The sequence below is a fragment of the Seriola aureovittata genome, chromosome 2 (genome assembly GCF_021018895.1).
Source record: "Seriola aureovittata isolate HTS-2021-v1 ecotype China chromosome 2, ASM2101889v1, whole genome shotgun sequence".
NCBI lineage: Eukaryota > Metazoa > Chordata > Actinopteri > Carangiformes > Carangidae > Seriola > Seriola aureovittata.
The window spans coordinates 13356078-13374021 of NC_079365.1; the positions used below are offsets into that span (position 1 = coordinate 13356078).

General features: G+C 38.4%; 2 protein-coding genes across 2 annotated transcripts; one reads left to right on the forward strand and one right to left on the reverse strand.

Annotated features, from left to right (window-relative positions):
- The first annotated feature begins 10 nt into the window (after positions 1-10).
- On the forward strand, positions 11-6157 carry si:ch1073-456m8.1 (leucine-rich repeat flightless-interacting protein 1). The gene is made up of 6 exons (XM_056364570.1): positions 11-262; positions 581-655; positions 2282-2320; positions 2623-2784; positions 2910-2993; positions 3233-6157. The coding sequence occupies exons 1-6, from the start codon at positions 164-166 to the stop codon at positions 3755-3757; spliced, it is 984 nt and encodes a 327-aa protein (XP_056220545.1). The 5' UTR covers positions 11-163; the 3' UTR covers positions 3758-6157.
- A 95-nt stretch (positions 6158-6252) lies between these two features.
- Positions 6253-16376, reverse strand: avil (advillin). The gene is made up of 20 exons (XM_056364524.1): positions 16224-16376; positions 15852-15967; positions 15631-15705; positions 15220-15416; positions 15028-15136; positions 14830-14940; positions 12783-12988; positions 12588-12666; positions 12256-12354; positions 12018-12171; positions 11797-11897; positions 10486-10623; positions 10208-10366; positions 9896-10075; positions 9275-9423; positions 9006-9150; positions 8693-8881; positions 8534-8602; positions 7955-8065; positions 6253-7521 (listed from the first exon to the last, which is right to left on the reverse strand). Exons 2-20 carry the CDS (start codon positions 15909-15911, stop codon positions 7408-7410), a joined length of 2445 nt encoding a protein of 814 aa, XP_056220499.1. The 5' UTR covers positions 15912-15967; positions 16224-16376; the 3' UTR covers positions 6253-7407.
- Positions 16377-17944: the final 1568 nt, after the last annotated feature.

Genomic DNA, 17944 nt, shown 5'->3' on the forward strand with positions numbered 1-17944 from the left:
TTCAAGACAATCTGGTCCCCGTGGCTTTCCGTAGGTCACGGCCTGGGCGTCGACAGTGCACTCATTGCTGCTGCTGCGTAGGAGACAAACACCAAACACCACTTCACCCAGAGAGCTCGGAGGTGTCTCTTACATAAACAAAGGCTTAATATAAACCATAAAAATGCATTCAGTCACGCTGGACAGCAGTGGTTCTCCAAAGAAGCGGACGTTTTCTCGGGGACTGAGCGAGGACGAGTCTCTCCGCAGCATTATAAAAGAGGTGAGCCGAGGGAAATCACGGCGTCGGCGGCGAGAGGGTTTGTGTAGAGCTAAAGCTAACGTCACGACTGGTTTATGCTTCAATTTCAGTGTTTTAAATCTATTTACGTTAGAAATACGGAGTCAGTGAGACGTTAAGACGTTTTGTTTGCGGTTTAAGACGAACAGCGGCTCAGATAAAGAACCAGTTGTTTTGAACAGGCCTGTTTCTTCGGACCACTTCCCCATTAGAAGCTGACTCCATGTGTTGTTGTTTTTGTTGCGGCTGTACGTGATCCCGGGCTCTGCTTGAGATGTGTCTTTGTCTCTTTATCATCAGACTGAGAGTTCATCCAGGCGTCTGACACGAAGCGACAGCCGACCAGGCACCCTGAAGAGGAGGAGCGACAGCCAGGTAGGAGCCAGACGTCACGCTCAGGAGCCAGGGGGTGGCCACCTGTAGTTACACTGTAATACCTCCACCTTATCTAACCTGACCGGGGTCCTGATTATCTGCAGTTTACCCACTTCTTAACGATCAGTGGTGCACAGTAACTGTACATGCTCTCATGTACGTGTACTTTACTTGGGCATTTCCATTTCATTCTACTTCATAGCTTTTTTTTTATTTACACTGCACTAATTTGACAACTGTGGTTAGTAGTTAAACAGCAGCAAATTAAGTTTTCACATATGATAAGCTCATAAAATCCAACACAATGTTAAAGATTAAGCAAGTGGTTCCCAAACGTGTTGAGTTGTGATGTCTAATTGGGGCATTTCCCCTTTACATTTCTTACATTGTCTAATTTTAATTAGCTATTTGAGGCCTAAAGGCAAGGCAAATTTATTTGTATAGCACATTATCATACACAGAGGCCATTCAATGTGCAAGCATAAAATAAAGAAAATGTATCCACGATCCTCCACATATTGAAGATTGGAGAAATCTATGAATATACAATCATTTGTTAGAGCTTTGTTTGTCTTTGTTACCTCATTAATCATCTCAAGACTCTTTGTAGGACACCTAGGTTGGGAACTCCAGCCCCACCTTGACCAGCTCTTATATGATAACACATTATTCACAGGGGACATCAGTACTTTTACTTTTGATGATTTAAGTACATTTATATGATAATACTTATGCTGACTGACGTACAGCTTAATATTTGCTATTTCTGGTGCTGTGTGCTGTTTTCCTCTAATTTACCAGTACTAAGGAAAAAATTGTGAGTCTAATGTGAAAAAAAGCCAGTTTAAGCGTCTTAGTAGGTCATTTATTGAGACCTGAGACCGTGTTGCCACAACAAGCATTTACATCATACTTTATCACATACTGAGAGCTATTATCAAACATGGTGCGTCAACAGTATTTACATAGGTCACATGTTTTGATAGCTGGGATTTCAGTGTAACGAAACCTGAGACCCATTAGATTGTGAGACACCAGAGGATCAACTACATGAACATAAAATGAAAAACTAGGGTCGATCAAGTGTTCAATCAAAATACTATGAAGACGCCACTTAGCAGTAATAGTGTTTGGTAAAAAGTTTGGAGTTGCAATTATAGCTGAAATTTTCCAGAAATGAAGTAGTTAAATGTAATTCAGTCATCATTCATTTTAATTATTTATTTATTATTATCTATTTTTTTCTACTGTGACGTGTCAAAATGTTGTCTGTGAAAAAGGTCTAACAACTCAAACTGAAGGCTCTTGTCTGTGATATCATCAGTCCAAGTAAAGACAGGACTTAGTAACAGGAACAGAATTTTTAAACATTTTATATAATATAATAAGATTTCCTTCATGAAAACTTATGATTATTAAATTTGTCAATCAAGTGTATGGTAATTTTTAACACCATCATTTTCAAGTAATGTTTCACACATAAGTTTATGTTATTATTATTTTGGGTGTATGAGAGGATGAACATCAAATGCTCCTCTACAGCCCCGTTTGTCTTCATTTAATGTAATCAAAAAGAAAAAAGTTTCATTTACTAATGAACTTGCTTTTTACATTTTCTCCTTTCAGCAATCTGACCAGGATCTCTACATGGGACTCCCAGAAATGGTGACTATTTCTTACTGCTTTTATTATTATGAATATAATGATGGTTATTATAATTATAAACTATTAAACTATTTGTTCACTAGTTGTTCTGTCAGGTATATTATTAGATGATTCTTATGGATGTGATATTATTATTGATAATATTGGTGATTATTAGATGATTCCTTTACATATGGAGGGATTGTCATGCTTCCAGATTAGGCCTCCCACCTCAGAGCTCACTAAACACTCGCCCTCCCACTGACTGTCACGTGTTCCTCTGAAATTGCCCACACTGATTTGTAACTGTGTTTGTGGCGTAGCTGGAGCTGCAGGCCAGCTATGATGAGGTGGTGCAGGAGCTGCGTGGGCTGGAGGTCGAGCGAGAGGCTCTGTTGTTCCAGGTGGATGTCCTGCAGGACACACTGGAGGGCGTAGAGGAGCTGTTGGCTGAGGCCCAGAGGGAAGCTGGACAGGCTACTTTGGTATGCTGAGGCCTCACCAAAACTGAAACACCACTTCACTTTTGTTCCTAATTGTAACAAGTACGTTTAAAACCAACAAGCTGCTGGTCGTCTCATGATGCGACCGCGTCTCTCTGCATTTGTAGGAGTTGGCACGAGAGAGGGAGGCCAAGAGGAAGCTGGAGAGCATGGTCTGCTCTCTGATGCAAGAGGTGGAGAGATTAAAAGAGGTAACGTGACAGATGAAATAAGAATATAACGAAACATCACAGAGTAATGTCGCCAAAAATGACATTGAATTATTCCTTCTAAAACTAATTTTTTTCATGTTTAAATCTCACATTCAAGTTTGTACACATTGCAATTGGAATTAAAATGCATCACATTAATTTTCAAATGTAATTATATTTTTATTTTTATCTGAAAAGGCTCTTGATTTACTAATCCACAATTAAATTTTTCTTTGCAGGAAAGGAATAAACCATCTGCTCCTGTGAACAGACATGGAAGTGAAGACGGGGCAACGAGACAAGGACAAGCTGCACACAGAGAAGACTCGTCCCTGAGTGAACCTCGCAGCAGTGAAAACAGAGGTCAAGCGTCTGAGGAGGAGAGTCAGGGTGAAGAGGCAGAGGAAGAAGGAAGTGACCTGACAAAGCCGCGGAGGATGGTCAATAAGCCCCTGGCCCACATACCCTCTCTTGCACTGGACAATCTCGACTCTGAAGACGGGGTTCTCCGGAGGCCTTACGAAAATGGTGTCGATGACGGACGAGATCCTTCGCCGGACAGGAACGACTCAGACAACTTAAGTGCCTATGAGGATGCATCTGCTGAGACTCCAGAGCAGGACAGGATCTTTCCAGGGGATGGCGACACTTTGGAGCTGCCTGATGATTCAGAAAATAAAGAGAAACGTCCAACCAACAACTGTCAGGTCAAAGACGGCGAGACCCAAGACCCCAAAAGCCCTGACGCCTGCGTTGTGTCTTAACTTCATCAGTTTTATCTACTGCTGGGGAAAAGGACAGAGATTATCATTGATCATTTGGTCAAATTCAAGAGCTCTTTGCTAGTTATCAAAATCTGATCTTCATGTTCTTAACTTTGCAGCTGTCGACAACACCCAGAGTTACTGTAATTAGAGCTGCAACGATAAATCTTTAATTGATCAAAGGAAAATTGCCTTCAGCGATTTAGATAATCAGTTAATTGTTTCAGTCATTCTTCAAGCAAGAATGCCAAACACACGCTGGTTTCAGCTTCTCAAATGAGGATTTGCTGCTTTACTTTATGGATTACTGGTGGAACAAACACTGGTGAAGACAAAACTTTGGGCTCTAAAAAATTGTAATGATCATTTTTTATTATCATAATCATCATGTTATAGACAGAGTTTCCTATTGATTATTCTAAAAAAAATAATCTACAGATTAATTTATAATGAAAAAAGTCATTAGTTGCAGCCCTTTCTGTAATACACTGTAGTATAAATTAAGATTCACTTCAATTCACAATAAAGAAACTCAGGATCCAGGTGGTTTACCATTTCCACAAATGACTACTTTATATAATTTGACAATTATGTCTTTTAATGTCTGTCTTAATTGTTTTTTTTTTTTATCTGTGTATACACATGGAATTACTCCATGCTGCCTTGGCTGTTTATCTCTTTGGTCCTCTTTTAAGAAAGTTTGTTTGTACACTAACAGCTGCCAAGACACAAATCAGGATTTACCTGTGTACAAAATACAGTGAGCTCTGTAAGTATTTGGACAGGGACTGTTGCTGTTACGCCTTCAACCATACCTGCACATGTAGTCCGACCATTTTAGCAATTAAATTTGCTTTTCAAAATGGGACGAGTATAGTCTTGCATACAATAAGTTAACATCATCTGCAGTTAAAGATATTTGGTCTGACTGTCCTCAGTTGTAGAGCTCACTGTAAAGAAGGTTTACGTCATGTTTGACATTGCTCCTTGACAGCTAAGATTAGATACTGATAATCAAAGGCGAAGGTTACAAGAAAGGGATTTTTTTACATAAGGGAAATGCCATCTATTTACTGTCTCACTGATTCCACAAGAACATTTTTTTAAATTTTATTTTCATACTGTCCCTTGTTCCTGTTTTGTTTTGAAAATTTGGGGAAATTGGCTGCATTTGCACTTTCTAAAGTTCTTGTATTGTGGCAAAAAAATTGTCAGATTACATTAGAAACAACATTCCCTTTATAACCAAACACGTCAGCGGGAAATAAACAGCTGACCTGCCGCAGGCTGTTTTCTCTCTGACTGCATGGTGATACTGTATGTTTGCACATTTGCAGTGAAACTTGCTGAAATAAGTCTCTTTGGATGTCTTTGATTGCTGTACACACTGTATTTAATCGCAATTTTTATGTGTATTTTTTTACAATGTTACATTTTTTTTGTAATGCTTGAGGCAAGAGTAGACTCTTTCACCTCATTTGTAATAGTTTGCATGAGCAACTGCTAATGAATATTGATTTCCAAACTACACATGAATTGATCTGTCATTTAATAGTACTTTTGCATGCAGTACTTTCACACACTTAGATCAAAGTATTATTAAAATAAGTTGTTTACTGCGAAAAATTGGTTTATTAAAAGCATTTTCAATTTTAATTTTGTTTGCAAAACATGCATCATTCCTGAGTTGGATCTTTTACAACAGTATTGAGGGAACATATCATGTGACACTGAAATATTTTAAATGAAAATCACAATTTTGATAAGTGATTCTGCCGTACAGTTGGTTGACAAAAGTGTAAAGATATTAATACATTTATGGAAATCTGAAAAAAGGTAGAACGTTTGCAGTTGCTGTATTTAGCTGCATATGATGTTTCAGGTTTAAGCCTATTGTTTGTCTTTTGCATTACTTTAATCACACATGCCTGTTTCAAAACAATGCTGGTTCACATGCCAATACTTGATTCTCTGTTGTGCCGACTGCCATTGTTCACAGACCACTGGAGTCACAAGCAGCTCAGATGACTTGCTCTTTTTACACAAAGTGAGCTGATGGGAAATTACTGTTACTGTGTCATCAACAAGTCCATTTCCTGTTTAGTCAACAGCTTTTTTTTGTAATGTCACAATATCAGGGAAAACTGCTTCCCTGATACTGGGACACACAGCAGTGACTTTTGATATTGTATTGAGTAAACAAATTGTTTTTGTGTTTTACTTTCAGACAACAATGCAAAAAATATGTTCTTACTGTACTTCAGTGCATTTTATGAGTCTAAATATTTTTGACTCCTGAGCTTTGAATTGAATGTTCAGATGTTACAGTAAATGACATAAATTTATACTTGTACCTGATATAACATTTCAGACATATCAAAATAAAAAGAGTTAAGAATGCTGGTGTTGGTTAGTGATTTGTGTTGACTTCTATTTAAAATATTCAAAACATTCAAAACGAAATATCTTGAACCGATGCAGGAATGTCGCAGCAATTTCCTGCAAGAATTCTCATCGGCTTGTGTTTTACAAATGGAGGTGAACAAACCCCAGAATGATTCCTAAAGTTATTATGATTAGATGAATGTCAGAGGAAGCTTTTAAAGAAAATATAATACTTTAAGAGTTTTGGAGGTTTGTGATGCTGAAAATCAGCACAGTTTTTGTGGTGCCTTCAGAGTATGTTAGACGAAACTGAATGTAAACTGTACAGAAAATATAATTGAAAGTAATCAAAAATGAATCACTTTCCTACAGAAGTGTGTTGTATTATCTCATAATTATGAATTCCGTATCTCAAGATTATGACTATCTCATAATTACAGGATTTTATAATTGTGAAAAAAACAACTGATAATGACATCCTGATCCTGAGAATATGGTCAAATGAGGCAGGATTTTGAACACTTGAGTGTAAAAGTAATTGTGTTATTTGTGATATTTGTCAGCACTTCTAATGATGAATAGCAAAAAGGAACTGCTAACAGCTAATTCTGCACACTTCATTTTCCAAAACAGAAACAAATATTAACACAGGTGAAGAGTTTTCCAAAAAAAAAGAAAAACAGACCAAAACAAACAAAAACACCCTTCAAATGTTCATATTATCCACATTACTCAATGATATTAAGATCTCACACTCTCTCTCTTGCAGGTAAGTGAAGGAACTTTGGGGTTTTAAACATAAGTATTTTTATTTAACCTCACATGCTGTAATATCATTTGGCCAACAGATGGCAAAGTAGACGTTTACTTAAAAGGGAAATCAGAGTCGTGGACATTTGAGTTGCTGTTTATGACTGAGCTCAAGGTTTATAAAAGTGTAGCCTCTGTAAATTAAGTATTTGTTACTGTGCTGGGTTGGATAAAATGCTGTTTTAAAAAAAAAAAATTCGCATTGAGATTACAAATAATATTATTACAATAGCTACAAGTGTCCTTGTATAACATCAGGTTAAAAAATCACACAGTATAGACTTGTACTGCAGTGATTTGAGACAAATGTATGGATCACAGTATATGCAGGGCATGAAGAGAAATTGAGTCCTGCCCTCAAATAGGTTAACAAAAAGATTCATCAAGTGGAAAATCAATAAGGGGAGAGAACACAAAGAGAGACTTAAAGATGGCTTTAAGTAATAATAAAAATATCAAAACATCCCTTTTTCTTTCTTCATTTTAAGCTGTTTCCACTGTGGCAGGCGCACAAACTCATCTTTGGTGATCCCAAATGTGTTGCTGAAGTCGGAGTCATTGAGGTGTTTCTGAAACGCAGTTCACAAAATACTGTATAACAAGTTTGAAAAACAACTCCACAAAGTATCAAGTAGTTCATGAAAATAAAATAACTGAATCACACATGGCAGATACTGATAATAACCTCAAGACTTTAGAGAAAATTAATGGTAAAGATTTTTTTTGTGGACCTGCAGTTTTGAATATTTCCTGGGAGGCTTCTAGAAATAAAGATTTTGTACTAATTGTAGAAAAAATAGAGACAATAGTTCAGCTACATGAAAATGTGAAATGTGTCTACAGACAGATTACAATTCAGCACATATGGAAATAAAGTTTTTAAGAATCAATCAATAATGAACTAATCTTTTCGTAGGTGTTAATTGAGGTTTTCTTAAGGAAATTCCTACACACACACACACACACACACACACACACACACACACACACACACAGACTAACCTCTTTCTGGGTTGGGTCAACACCCTCAGGCAGTTCACTGGCGAGCTTGTTGACCAGAGTTTCAGGTGGAAAGGGCTGAAAGTATTTCTCCCTTTCAGCAGAGTTCTGCTCCTGGAGATTCACATTAAAGGAACAAAGATATCTTCATTAATTTATCTCTTACTCTTGTGACACTGAAATGACAACTCCAGTTACAGTTTTTGTAGATTTTTGTCCTTTTTTTGATTCCGGTCCCTGGATGTTATAAAAGTTGTGTAGCAGAAACTAACTTGGAACAAAGTCTTCATTGTTATTTTAATTATGGCATGTCACTCAGAATTCAAAAGTAGGAATTACTAACCAGCCGGTAATGCTAGTGATGTCTGAGGTAAGACTGGAAGCAAAGCTTACAACACAAGAACACCTTAAACGACCCTTTGCTTAGTTTACAATCATATAACCTCTTTACCCAAACCATTGCTATGAAGAAGAATGGTAAGATTTTGGTATCTAATGTAAACAAAAATTCAAATTACACAGCACACCATGAGGAAAGCAACAGTTTCTGTGGGTTAAAAAGCTTGAGAAATGAACACATACATTTGTGACGTCAACAGTTGATGCTGCATCTCCAAACTCCTTCCTCAACTCCTCATAGCTCTTTCCTCCCTGAGAGAAAGACATGTTTGTTAGCGTATGTGTTTTACTCGTCAATGTGCATGTCAATGCCCTATTTCATTCAAAAACCAAAACACTCACACTCCATATGGACGGATCCCAGGCTGTGAACCACCCAGTGAAGGTGGGTGGCTCGAACCCTTGCTTCACCATGACGATGGGGGTGTCTTGATCTCTGTCGCCTGGGTGGGTGTACAGGTACTCTTGGCTTATAACCACTGCTTCTTTGCGCTCAACCTCATTGGCCTCTTTACCAATCCAGAGAAACACCTGAAGAGATAACAGAGTTAGGGGGGAAAAAAAGATTTACAGCAAAACTCGGAATTGATCAAAAAAAGAAAGAAGACAATTTCAAAGTTTGTGAGTAGTTGTCACAAACAGTGTCACCTCATACCTGATCCCACGTGTCCAGTAACATGACATCCTCCTCACTGAGGTCGTCCTGTGTGAACTGAGTCACCTCGGTCACGATGAATCGGCCTGTCTTGTTGGAGCACTCAAACAGACGTGGCTCGTGGTCTAAAACCATCTGCTGAAGTCTGTGGACGACAACACATAACGAAACATATAGAACAGATGTGTTTCCTCTTCATTGTTCCCACTATAAGAGTAATGCACTTGCACCTGGCTTTTCAACATTAGCATTAGTATTATAATCATTACCTCTTGTCACTAGCATATGGAGCTTTGCCTCCAAGCAACTCCCAGAATTCAACGGACTCCTGACCCTCTGCCACAATCTCCTCTGATCCATTTTGGCCAATCACAGAGCTGGCCTCCCTCGCCATGGCCCTCTCATCTCCATTTGATCCCTTGTAAAAAAAATAATCAGTTACACCTTATCAATAACTTAAACTTTTAAAAAATAACAGTGTTGAAAGTTTGACATCATGATCTCATCTGATCAAATACAAATCAAAACAGTTTACATTAACAGGGTGAGAACATGTTTACACTTTTCCGGCATAAATACTTACAATTGTATAGACAAAAGTTTGTGGACACCCAACAAATTATGGAGATATTATTCTTTATTGACCTGACTTTGTGCAGAGGGGAATAATCATGATCATTCCCCAAAGCCTACTCCAAATCATGAAAAACAGCCCCAGACAACAGCAAAGAAATCTATCTGAATCTGGGTATCCGCATACTAATGGCCATATAGTATATTTCTATTTTACTTTAATTTAATAGCTGATTCACTGATACAGTATTACAAGATAAATACCACAAAAGAAGCGTGTTGTATTGTAATTCTCTCTTATCTTAACTCCATCTTACCTTTCCGTACCACAGATAAATTCCTGATTGGCTCTTTAGTAAAAACACATCATTGGAGTTCAGAGACGTGGCCAGCGCAGGGACCTCAATGGCTTTTGTGTTGAATGGGTCAGAGCCGTGGACCTGGAACAATCTTATCGGAGGCTCTGGGTCAGAAGATCCTTTTCTAGACGTGCCCCCCTTCAAAACAAGAGAGGACATATTCTTCACTGTTATAAAAACTCTAAAACAATTTACAAGCCTGTAAATTAAAAAACTTAACAAACACAATGATTCCAAAGAAATGACTGTAAATGTGGTCAACAGTCATACCTCAAAGATGACCATTTTACCCTTGAAGATCGCCATAAAGTGTCTTGGTTCTTTGCCCATGGTTATTCTCACTTGGACTGGTTCACCACCGTACTTCTGATCCAAGTCCACGGCCTGAAATGCCGAGGCTGCCAGTTCATCCTGTGTTGCATGACGCCCCTAAAATAATTATAATATAAATGACAATCAGAAAAATCCAAAGCAGGGAATGTGGAGGACAAAATGTCTCCATTTTATCTTCAGCCACTTTGTAAGAAACTTAATTTGTACATCCTCACCTGCCATATGTAGAGCAGGTAACACTGCTTGTTGTTAACCAAGTAAGTGTAGAGGATCAAGTAGCAGTCTCCTCCATAGAAGTATCCGTGCCATTGAGGGTCCACGGGCACAAGCTCCAGATCCTCAATCCTCCACACCTGCGGTACATCAAAAAGGTAAATTAACTCTGAAACACAAATGGCAGAAAAGTGTTGCTGCACAGCACTGGCTGAGGTCCAGTGATGTCTGAGCAGTTGTCTTTTCTGTGAAGTAGATAGACACGAGGCCTGAAGCACTGAAAGTTTCAAACAAACCTCATCAGCAGCATGTTTCTCTCCGATGTGTGTCAGAGTTGTGCAAAGTTTGTAGCCACACTAGTGGCCCCAAGAGGCTGTAACATTACACCCCAGAAAAAAAAAATGTTGGATGCATGAAGAAATGAGCTAACCTTGCTGTCCTGGACTACTTGTAAAAAACAAAGGAAAACATTCATTTTGTGCTGGTCAGCTCTACACTGTCAAACTTGGCTCCGTTTTCATTGAACTATGCTGTATTTTGTCAGCAGGGCCAGATTAATACCCATTGTTTGTACACTACTTTCTATGATGCATTGTGGGATACTATGTACAGAGATGTACACAAATATTTTTCTATCCCGTTATCTCGAGATAATGAAGCTTTGTTCTCTCCAGAAAATCATCCCGTTATCTCGAGGAAACAAAGCTCTATTATTTCCCATAACGGGATAACAGGATAAAAAAATATTTGTCTCAGCTGAGTCCACTATATAGGGTGTAATGATTTTCACTACACATTCGGACAGCACTACAGAAGGGACAATATAGGGAGTAGTGAGTGACTGCAGACGCAGCCTTTGTCTCAACTGCACCTAGCTTTCCTGCTTACTTTAGCCTGCTTAGCTGCACTTTGGCCTGAATGCCAATGTAATGTACTAACTTGCTGACATTAGCATGGTAAGATGTCTGCAGTTAGCATGTTGACAGGCATCCCAACAACTACTGAATGTTTGACATACAGCCTGCCACCAACACTTAGTATGAACATGCAGCAGCTACTGTGGTACAATGATCACATTTAGCATGTCAGTGCTAAATGTAGCATCCATTAATCTCAAAGTAGCTGGCCTCCAGCTGTTCAGTCAGTTTTTGAGGTATCAATCATGAACTGATTGATAGATGATGGACGTGAGTGATTCATACTCGAAATGTCAGGATATTTGATTCTGTACCAAAATATTGGACTGACAGACTGATGGACGGACAAACCTGATACAGTGTGACTAAAATTAAATTCAGAGTAGTCACAAATACCTCCACTTGACCTGTGCCATTGTCCACCATTCGCTCCTGTGCAGCAACTTCTGGCATCCTGTGCATCAGAGTGGCATCAAATTTCTCCTGTGTGATGTGAGCTAAAGCAGACAGCAATAAATCATAAATCAACAACCTACAAAGTTTTTATTCAAAGAAAAATGTGCATGTCATTTTTTGCTTGTTGTTATTTCTGTGGATTTACAAACAAAGGTACGTACCCACTTTCCCTCTCGTGTGCTTTTTGCCCATTCCTTGAGTCTGGTCCTTTACTGTCCACCTCTTGAACAGCTGCTTGAAAAGAGCTGACTCCGCCCCGTCATTCACCGTCTCCACATTGGTAGTGATGGGGTAGTTTTTTGCTTTGATGAATTCCTGTAAAAGTGGAATTCAACACAAGAAAATAAATACGTCATGCCAGATCAATCAAACACAAGCTAATGATGTAGTGTCACTTACCAAAGCTCTGCCCATAGCAGCCTGTCTCTCAGCTTTGTTTGCTTTCTTCCCCTTCCATACATAGATCTTCGTCCCTCCCTGGTCCAGGAAGTAGCAGTCCTAAAATGATCATTACACTAAGTATACAAAACCAACTTATTTCATACATCAGTTAGTAAAATATTTTATCTTCACCCTGCAGTGTCAAGAATTTAAAGCCTTTAGCTTGTATAGGAAAAGTGAAATGTCAAACTAGATGGATCAAGTTTTATAGTGGCACTCCGATGCATCTAGTTGTGCCCATAACGTAAATTATATGCATCCTACATTTAGTCAGTATTGCACCAACTCACATCATGGTTGAGCAGATCCTGAACCAGTGGTCTGGTAGCAACTTCTGTGACCTTCATCTTGCCATCAGCATCTGACACGCTGACATAAAGGCAGAAAGAAATAAAGATAAACAACACTTTAACTGAATATGGATGGATCCTCACCCACAGACTACATGAGACATTTAGGATAACACAGATCAGGGAGCAGCTCACTGGTAAAGTGTGAGCTTTGACTTCTGTTCCAGGTCAACGGTTTCATCAGGAGATCCGTCTGTCAGCGTGGAGGTTCTTTCACCAAGAACATCATTCAGGATCCTCATGCTGTGAAGAGAGTTGCTCTCTGCCTCACCCTCGACCACTCTGATCTCTGCCCGACCGCCTTTCTCTCTGTCTCGGATGTCTTTGGCCAACAACATGCCCTGAGAAGCAGAGGTACAGTACAACACAATCCAGACTTCACCTATAATCTTAGGACAAATTTCACAGTCTATTTCAAAAGTGAAGTATTAACAATGTGCAAATGTCATGTTGTGTCCAGTGTACTAAAATATGTTGCCACAAGCTGTGGTTTTGACTCATTCAGTAACTTTACACAGGCACACATCTACTGTAGAAAGAACTAAAAGACTGAAATGGTCAATTGTACAAATACCAGTGTTTTCTGCTTTTCATTTCAGACTTTCTGCGCTGGATTCTTAGAAATCTGGTCACACTTAATTTTACCGTACACTAATAAGATGCAACAAGACTTTGTATCAACTTAGACAAAACTGGAAATGATGTGATCTTTATTAGACAGTAAATATACTTAGGACCAAACAATTTAACATAGTCCCACTCGCTTACTGGGTCATTTTCTGCTCATTGGAAGAAAACCTTGAACTAACATCCAGGTGATCCACTCGTTCTTTGCAGTCTGGATATTGTCAAGAGTCCCGCGGAGGTTGTCATACTTACTCAACTCCGGTACTCCCGTCCACAAACATTAAGCTGCATCTTTATTTCCCACTTATTAGACACTTGTTATCATTTCTTAGAGGCTAATTTGCAACACAGTACAACAGAACCGAACCATAAATGATGGTCCATTGTTTTTCCAGCTTGTATAGCTTTACTACATAAAGTGACACATCAAATAGCGTTGTCAAGCGTTCATTGATTAATTATATTAGAATAAGTTCCTTAACAACAAATCAGAAACAGCAGGTTTCCAAACAATGAATCAAAATAACACTGATGTGAATATTAATATATATGTGGCCTGAATGTTATGATTAGAATACTTGCTTTGAAACCTGCTGTCTGTGGTTTGTTGTTAAGGAACTTATTCTAATATGATGATGAAGTAATGAGGAACTACTCAGCAATAACTGTTTGATTTATCTCTTTACTTAGCTTACCAAAGGTATACAAACTGTTAAAATTGCCATAGAAGTGCTGATGGATTTCACTTTAGTTTACAGTACGGTTCTGTTGTACTGTGTCACAAATCACCCTCTAAGAAAGTCTAATAAGTGTCGAGCAGTGAGAAGAAAAGATACAATGTCCTGGCAGCTTCCAGAGCCTCATGTTTGTGACATAGAGTAAAATAAGTTCCAACTTCGACAGGACTCTGGACAACATCCAGGCTACAAGGGACAGGTGGAGCTCCCAGATGTGACCCAATGCCCTTTGCCTTTTTACAGTACAGTTCTGGCGAGTAACAACAAGTGAAACCAGAAATCCTGTGTTATTATAGGACATGCAAACTGTAAGCTAGTTAACAGCTGAATGTGACTTAATTAACTAAAATGTGTGTAAATGCTTAGAACGTGAATATCCAGGATCTAAAAGTGATGCACTAACTGCATTACTATTAAATGGTTTTGAAGTGTTTGTGGGATAATGAATAATTCAGAGCCTGTTTGAAGGAAGAAGGAAATAAGCTCACAGGTTCCCAAAAAGTTATATGATACGATATTTCGATCTGGTGTCAGCACTGAAAGAACTTACAGTCAGACCTATTTCAAGGTCTACCTACAATGTGTACCATGTAAATAATGTTGTGTCTTTAGAGAGAGTTGGATTGCAAATTGTTTTTTTTTGTGCAGATACACCAGGGTCCAAGCACTGACTTGGGGAGATCATGATGATGAAAAAAATCATGTTCATGGAACATCTTCCCAGACAATTCAAATCGCAAGCAACAAAAACAAAACAGTAAATTAATTTTGCACCCAACAACATACACAGGCACCAATGCAAGTCGCAAAAATCTTACTTTAAGCTTTTCCTGTTTGTTACTCTTCGGCCCGTTCCACTGAACGATAGTCTTCCCGATGTCCAACAAAAACACATCTCCAAGGTTGAAGCTCTTCCAGCTCATCTCCACCTGAAACAAATTAAAATACAAAGCACTCTTTCTACACGGCTTCCTGTCTTTCATTACGTTACATAACCACAGTGCAGCAAGGCTCACCTCCTTGGCAATCACTCTTTTCTTCCCTTTGACATGAAGCAGCCTCTTGACATCATAGGTGTTGGTTTCAGTGTGTCTCATACCTGATGCAACTCCTCCTTTCTTATAGCTAAAAAAAAGACAGGATGAATATATTGTTGTTTCTTTCACTGTCTATAAATGATGGCCTACTGTGCCAACACTTTCACTCACATTATTCCTTGTTTGAAGTATCCCCTGAAGGCACCCGACTCATGGTTCTGAACCTCACGATGCTGGACCGGAGTGGAGCCCAAAAAATCATCAAGCTGTATGGTGTAAACAGCAGCCGCCCCCTGTTCATCCTGAGAGGACTGTGAGCCGATCCAGTAGTGAATATCATAAGACAGAGAGCTGCTGAACTTCTGCGTCTGGATAAACAACAGTGGAGAAACAGTCAGTGTGGGGTGGTGTATAGATGAGGATGCTATCTGATGTGAAATAAAAGTATAAATACAAGCACATTTTGTCACAGCTTCATTATTCAAAACACACTGTATGCCTAAAGAGCAAAGTCTACAAACACAGCAGTAGGCTTTACTAGACAATCCTGGAGCCCTGGCACACAGAGCCTTACAGACTTACAAATAGAAGTACGTAGCAGTCACCCTCATAAAAGTTTCCATGAGATTTCTCAGGGACTTGCACCAGCTCCATTTTCTGTTACGCAGAGAGAAGAAGAAGAAAAAAAAGCTGCATTTCAAATCTAATAGCTAGAGATGTTCAGTCACTGCTGCCCAATAACTCTTCTTTTGATTTTCATAAAACTTCAGTCGACATTATTGCAGCAACTAAAATCACATTACCTCGATTCTCCAGATTATAATCCCAGGGCTGTGAGTTACGGCTCTGAACGTGTACTCCATGTTGCTCGGATGAATTCAGCTTCACTTGAACACTTTTGTTCTTTGTTTTTCTTTCTCTGGAAGAGGAAATACTAATACAATGATCCTAATACAAATGCAAAACAATTTCTTGTGCATTAAACATAGTTTCCTTATTGTAAAGCACACAACAGCACAAATGTTTATATTATCTATAAACTATAGATTCTATCTTTAGTGTCTTTTTTCACGATAAACTGTACAAGATTAGTTTTATATCCAACTGAACTGGAAACCTACAGAGAGCCTATACAATCAAATGAAATCATTTCTATATTAACAAACAGTACATACCTGATATTCCTGTTTGAAGGGGCTGCTTATAAAGCTTATATGATCCTCCAACAGCTGATTTCCCATCTGATAACAAAAGGCCCTCAATCCTCTTCCCCTCAGTGCCCCATATTTGCCTGTGTTTGCATGTTTCAGGATCTTTCACGGTGTTCTGCCCAATCACTGAGGACGACACACAATCCTGTAGGCAAATGTGCTGAAAAAAAAAGCTTTGACTCATATTCAAATGCACACACAGTAACTATGATCATCACCATCATGTCCAGCCCTTTCTGAGTCCACTCTGCCCTATACCACCACGTCCGCACCATATATGGATATATGCACAGCTACAGGTAGACAGACTATAAACATTAACACAAGTATTAATGATCCTCCACAAAAAAAAGTATATCAAAGCACATGAATAATTATAGTAACTGATAAGTGATGAAGATAATCATTGTGATTTGTTTATATTATTATTATTATTAGCAGTAATAGTTATTCATAATTAAAGCTTTAGTTTTAGCATTATTTTTTAGTATTATAACATACTTTATATATCCACTGTGGATTCAATGAATATGATAATGATGTTGATAAGTATGACACATTCATACACACACATACACGGGTGTGGGGCAAAGGGTGTTAGGCCTGCTTGTGTCTTTACTGTGGAAGCATGGGAGAGCTGGCTTTAATCAATTAAAGATGAAATATTACATGAATTTATTTTAAAGGGGAGCCACATTGTACGCATTAAAGTCTGTTTACAGGTCTAGGGGAGTTAATTAAAGCTGTTCGAGGCTCCATAAAAAGCTGCAGGAAGGCTGATTAATTGCCTCGAGTGATGTTACTTGAGTCAGTGTTGGTTGTGTTTTGGATGACTACAAGTTTGAAAATCTGTGGGTGTGGAGTTGTGAAGAAGTGAGCTTACTAGACATCTGTACTTGAGGCTTGTGGCAGAAGCTACATTAGCTGCTACTAGCATAACACACCTGAATCTTCCACTGAATCATCAGTGGGCAATTTGCATTGTGGTTAATGTAGCTTCCAGGTAGACACCAGGACAAGGAAGAGGAATGTGTGAAAATGCATGTAAAGAAAGATGGTATCTGTAGTTTTGATCCTTTTTTTAAAACTGTCCATTGTGAATTCGACGGCTCCATCCTTCTCCACCGCAAACACATCGCACACTCTCCTGTTATTAGTGTACTACCAAACACACAATCACTGATATTGATACTGATAATGTATGTTACTGAAATGGGCTGAGAGTCATGTGTCAGGATTTATGTGGTGAATGAAAACATACAATTTCATTACCACTTTAGGTGAATTATATGATATCTAATTCTCTGTGAATTACTTCACATCATACAAATATGATAAATCACAAGACAGATTTTAATGGTGAATTTGCAAAACCCTATCTGTTATTATTATAACACAGAGTTACTACTACTAAAAACATTGGTTTGCTAACATAACCAATTTTCACCTTGTCATGTAATAATCATCTTATCCTGTTTTTACTTCTAGCTGTGTAGGTTGTTATAACTACATGTATACCCTGTTTGTTTTAGTGTTTTATTACTTCAATTGTATTATTGTTATGATATGTTTTAAGTAAGAAATGAATAATAAAAAGACTCATATTCAAATAATCACATCCTTATACAAACAAACCTCAACCAATAATGATACAAATTGGGATGGAGAGAAGTCATAAACTCACC

Bases quoted from the DNA above. Each gene is read 5' to 3' on its own strand.
- si:ch1073-456m8.1 (XM_056364570.1), top strand. From the start codon at position 164: ATGCATTCAGTCACGCTGGACAGCAGTGGTTCTCCAAAGAAGCGGACG. The intron at 263-580 runs GTGAGCCGAGGG...CTTTATCATCAG, and splicing joins TCCGCAGCATTATAAAAGAG to ACTGAGAGTTCATCCAGGCG. The intron at 2,321-2,622 runs GTGACTATTTCT...TTTGTGGCGTAG, and splicing joins ACATGGGACTCCCAGAAATG to CTGGAGCTGCAGGCCAGCTA.
- avil (XM_056364524.1), bottom strand. From the start codon at position 15,911: ATGGAGTACACGTTCAGAGCCGTAACTCACAGCCCTGGGATTATAATC. The intron at 14,941-15,027 runs GTGAGCCTTGCT...AATTTGTTTCAG, and splicing joins AAAGAGTGATTGCCAAGGAG to GTGGAGATGAGCTGGAAGAG. The intron at 10,367-10,485 runs GTGAGGATGTAC...TAATTATTTTAG, and splicing joins ACCTGCTCTACATATGGCAG to GGGCGTCATGCAACACAGGA.